The 4,896-nt window shown below is 41.8% G+C and overlaps 1 protein-coding gene across 1 annotated transcript; it reads left to right on the top strand.

Annotated features, from left to right (window-relative positions):
- Positions 1–315: 315 nt before the first annotated feature.
- LOC119276309 (uroporphyrinogen decarboxylase 1, chloroplastic) lies at positions 316–4,552 on the top strand. The gene is made up of 5 exons (XM_037557346.1): positions 316–532; positions 616–1,004; positions 2,268–2,552; positions 3,180–3,415; positions 4,129–4,552. Exons 1-5 carry the CDS (start codon positions 412–414, stop codon positions 4,295–4,297), a joined length of 1,200 nt encoding a protein of 399 aa, XP_037413243.1. The 5' UTR covers positions 316–411; the 3' UTR covers positions 4,298–4,552.
- The last annotated feature ends 344 nt before the right edge of the window (positions 4,553–4,896 follow it).

Raw genomic sequence — 4,896 nt, 5'->3', positions numbered from 1 at the left:
CACTCTAAAATATGTCTATATACATCCGTATGTACTTTAGTACAAAGTTGGGTCATCTATTTTGGAACGGAGGGAGTAATTTGTAGTGGAATCTCTAAAAAGACTTATATTTAAGAACGGGGGAGTACATAACTATGGATTGTTCTGGTTTTGATAGACTGTTGTTATAGTTTTTGTGATATACTCAAAGGCCAGTTCTTTCTAGCCCAATACAAAATTTTATTTTAGAAGTTTATAAATTCAGCTTCTAGAGCGCAGCTTATTTCCAAAGCCTCGGATAAACCACAAAGAACTGGCTTGAACGTTCGTCAGTTGTTGGGCCCCTTGTTCTGCCCTCCATCGCACCCGAACCCAAACTCCCACCCCCAACCCAAAATCAGATAAGCAAAGCAGCGCCACCTCGCGAGCGCCATGCTGTCCCCGGCGACCACCGCCACGGCCGCCGCCTTCCTCTCCGCGGCGCCTGCCTCCTCATCCTCTACCCACCGCAGGCGTAGCCGTCGCGCTGCTATCTCCGCCTCCCTCTCGTCCGGTAAAACCAACCGCTCTAGTATTCCTTACTCTCCCTCTCCGACATTTCCGCCCCAATCTGACCAGTACGCATCGCATCGCCAGAAGAACCGCTGCTCATACGTGCGGCGAGGGGCGAGGATGGGCTGCCTAGGCCGCCGGCGTGGATGATGCGGCAGGCTGGGCGGTACATGGCGTCGTACCAGGCGCTGTCCAAGCGCCACCCTTCGTTCCGGGAGCGGTCGGAGACCACCGACCTCATCGTCGAAATCACGCTACAGCCGTGGCACGCCTTCGCACCCGACGGCGTCATCCTATTCTCGGACATACTCACGCCGCTGCCGGCCATCGGGGTGCCATTCGATATCTCGGAATCCAAGGGGCCGGTGATCCAGTCGCCCGTGCGGACTGAGGAACAGGTCAGGGAGCTCGTTCCCATAGATCTCGATAAGCTCCAGTTCGTTGGGGAGTCGCTCAAGATTCTGCGCAACGAGGTAACGCCGATACATTTGTGTGCTTAGCTATGAAAGGTTAAAATTGCCGGGTTTTTTTTTTTGTAATAAATTAGCATTGGTGGTCTGTGGTGAATTGGTGTTTAGAGACCTTGTATAGGCATCATAGGAATCAAGTAGTGGCGTGGTTTTGCGTTATGAAAATGGTACTATGGGATGAAATTGCTGGTTACCAATTAGGTGAGCGGCGAAACCTAGAAATCGATTGCTGAATAGAGCTATTGTGGTGCAGTTATCATGACTCATAGAAGAGGTTCTCATAGGAGAATTGCCAGTGAACTCACGGAACTTGTCGGGATTCTGTCAGGTCCAATAGGTGATGAACAGTACGTGTATTTGCTAGCAGCTTGCTTTTATCATTGACAAAGTGATTTGGAACAATGGCTGCATAGTTGACATCAAGCTCACAGTTGTAGAGTCGGTAAAACCAAAACTGATGGTGTAATTTAGTAGCTTCAGGACTATTTCTGCCTCTGTGCCTGACTGCTAGCTGATATAAATCTCAGAAAGAAATAGTGATATGTAATGTGTGGACTGTGAATGACAAAAAACTGATACATTCTGGTTAGTCAGCGTATACTCCACAATTCACAACGTTGGGAATGTAAACTGGAGGCTGCAAAAGAAAGGAGACTGTGGAACTTGTTGGGTTTCCAAGCATTTGGATTTTAGTGGGCAGGCTTATGCCAATGCCTTTTTTGCATTCTAAACATTGATTATGTATATTATTCTCCCTCCGTTCCTAAATATTTGTCTTTTTGAGATTTCAAATGGACTACCACATACAGATGTATATAGACATATTTTAGAGTGTAGATTCACCCATTTTGCTCCGTATGTAGTCAGTTGTTGAAATCTCTAGAAAGACAAATATTTAGGAACGGAGGGAGTAGTTATTACCACATGCTCTCCTCTTTTACATGCTTTGAAATAAATGGTGATGCTAATACTTGTTTCAGTTCTCTGGTTCAATTCAAAATTTAATTCTTCCAGTAGCTTGTAGTCAAACATGAGTATGATGATATTTGTATATTACAACCTAAGATCATCATTTCTTACTTGATTTGTGTGTTCAGTGTTCTAATGTTTAATGTTATACACTCATCGCATAATATTCTCATCAGCATTAATAAGCTTTATAAGTAGCCCTTTGTATAAAGAATTGGACTAAATCTGCTTTATCTATGCAGTTGCACTGGATTTTCTTCTGACACTCCTCTGTTTCCACTTTCCACAACCTGCTAGATTGATGGAAAAGCTGCTTTGCTAGGATTCGTGGGGGCCCCATGGACAATTGCAACTTACGTTGTTGAAGGAGGGATGACCAACACTTACACAAATATAAAGCGCATGTGCCACACAGCACCAAATGTCTTGAGGGGCCTTCTCTCTCACCTCGCAGAAGCTATATCTGACTATATCATTTACCAAGTAAATTCTGGTGCTCAGTGTATACAGATATTTGATTCATGGGGTGGGCAACTTCCACCTCATGTGTGGGAGCAATGGTCAAAACCATATATCAGACAAGTACCTGTTCCTTCCTTTCTCTCGCTCTTATCTATTTCCTTATGACATTGTGGCTGGTGTGTCTAGTGTCAACCAGGTTGGAGTTGCACCATATAATAGAGCATTAGTGATTGTCAGTGTTATGTTCCCAAGTTCAACGTGTATTGTAAAATATCTTTCGTTGTGTTTATACTCAAATACTTCTGATATGACGTGCTACTTTAAACTCTTAGTAACTGCTAGTATACTGTACCCACTTTACGAAACTGTACGGTTATGATTGCAAGTTCTTCTATAATCCGATAAGGAACACACAACGAGCATGCAAGAATCAATACAAACAGTCAGAAACATGAACCATGTTCATGTCAGCAACATGTTCTTATATACATGCATTTGGATACTGTATTGTGCTATACTTGACTTTATATATCTGCAAGGAGGTAAAACGCCATTGGCACATACTGATGACTTATTTTGGTCATAAATGGTGATTTCTTTTGAGCCCTATCACTTTAAAATGAATATCTAATGCAACCTAAAGAGTTCAATTTAAACCTTTGAGTACATAGTTTGTATGGTTAGCAAAAGTTAAAGAGTTCTGTTGATTATGTTATTTTGATCTTTATGAAAATATTTCATTGGCAGATTGTGGCTAAGATTAAGACAGAATGCCCTCACATACCACTTGTGCTGTATATAAATGGAAATGGAGGCTTGCTCGAGCGCATGAAGGACATAGGAGTTGATGTTATTGGACTTGACTGGACAGTGGATATGGCAGATGGAAGGAGGCGCGTTGGTGATGGAATTAGTGTACAAGGGAATGTGGACCCAGCATATCTATTTTCCCCATTACCAGTATTGACTGATGAAATTCATAGGTTAGTCAATACTTCATCGTGCATTTATTTATGTTATTTTAGTTTTTATATGAATACACACCGAACAGCTTATCAGTGAGGCCTACAAACTTCTTTATTTGTGTTATCTGTTTTGTCATCAGTTATTCATGTTAAGTCTTCACTCATCAACCAATGGCTGTGCAAGGAATTCAAGCATGTGATGTCAATTTAAATTTGTGTCTACAGTTTATACTATCTTTTGCATAAATTTTACTAGTGCTTAAGGGTTTTGCAAAAATGCTGTGTGGTCAATTCACCACACAGCTTGTACTAGGCTTCGTCACTGTCATTGACCCTATGTTGTATGGCCTATTAAGGCCTTCTTAGTTCATCTCAGTGCAACTGTGCCACTTGTGCAACTGATTTCATTTCTGAAGCATTCGTTCAATTTCGTACCAAGTAAGCTATTTGTATTTTGCAGTGTTCATCTTTAAATGTCTTCCAACTTCTGGTTGTAAAACAATAAATAGATGATCACATCACATGATCACAGGGTGTTGCATTCTCTTTTGGCAGGGATACATTAGTTTTAACTTCTAAGTGCTGCAATTTTAGGTCTTTAGGGTTTGTAATATGTCATAGAACTTTGTATCAGTTGATGATCTAACTGGGTTGCACAATTCACTCACTATTTTCAAAATACATTTGTAGGTATTGCTAATGATTGTTTCCCCACATGTTATACTATGCAGGGTTGTGAAAGCAGCTGGTCCGAAAGGTCATATACTTAACTTGGGCCATGGTGTTCTTCAAAAAACACCAGAAGAAGCTGTAGCACATTTCTTTGATGTCACAAGGAGCTTGAGATATGACACCCTTTTCCAGGGTCATCTCACTGAAGAATTGCAACCTGTTGCTTGATGATGGCCAGTAGCCTTGCCATATTTTTTTTGGTCTTACTGTTCTCAGCTCAACACCTTCTACATTATTAGAGTTCATTCCCTTTTGCTGGAGCTGTTCCTTGTAGAGACACCATGGCTAAATCAACTCAATTTTGTTCATTATGCATCTGTGTATTTCAGTCATTCATCTACTCAGCAGAGAAAAGGCGTGCCTCCTGCTTTTAGAAGGGAGCTGCAGTTTATTCAAGTGGGTTGTTCAACCCTTTCTGTTTTAGTTCCTTGCATTGGTTATCATTCCAGTTTAGAACGAACATGTTGCAGGTATTGCAGTCTTATACTTTGTCTTCTTTTGCGTATGTTAATGAGCAACTGAGCATCATGTTTTAGGTGCCATGATCTGGTCTGGTACCAATATTTTAGGTGCCAGTTGGGTGCCATGACCTACCAGGCTGCAGTGCTTTAAATTGAATCAATGCCGCCCATCTCGGAAATTATTTGTTGCAGTGGGAGGTTAGCCCATGTGCTGACCTGCTGTCTACTACTAGGTTTTAACATATTCTGTATTGCTCGTTGTGGTCAAACTCTCTGGGTGAAAATGGATGGTGTAGCCACAAATGT

Source organism: Triticum dicoccoides, chromosome 3B (genome assembly GCF_002162155.2).
Source record: "Triticum dicoccoides isolate Atlit2015 ecotype Zavitan chromosome 3B, WEW_v2.0, whole genome shotgun sequence".
NCBI lineage: Eukaryota > Viridiplantae > Streptophyta > Magnoliopsida > Poales > Poaceae > Triticum > Triticum dicoccoides.
The sequence above is the reverse complement of the archived record's forward strand: the minus strand, read 5'-3'. Positions and strand labels throughout refer to the sequence as shown.

Coding starts and splice junctions, on each gene's coding strand:
- LOC119276309 (XM_037557346.1), top strand. CDS start 412: ATGCTGTCCCCGGCGACCACCGCCACGGCCGCCGCCTTCCTCTCCGCG. Junction 2,553..3,179: donor CAAAACCATATATCAGACAA/GTACCTGTTCCT, acceptor TTTCATTGGCAG/ATTGTGGCTAAGATTAAGAC. Junction 3,416..4,128: donor TTGACTGATGAAATTCATAG/GTTAGTCAATAC, acceptor TATACTATGCAG/GGTTGTGAAAGCAGCTGGTC.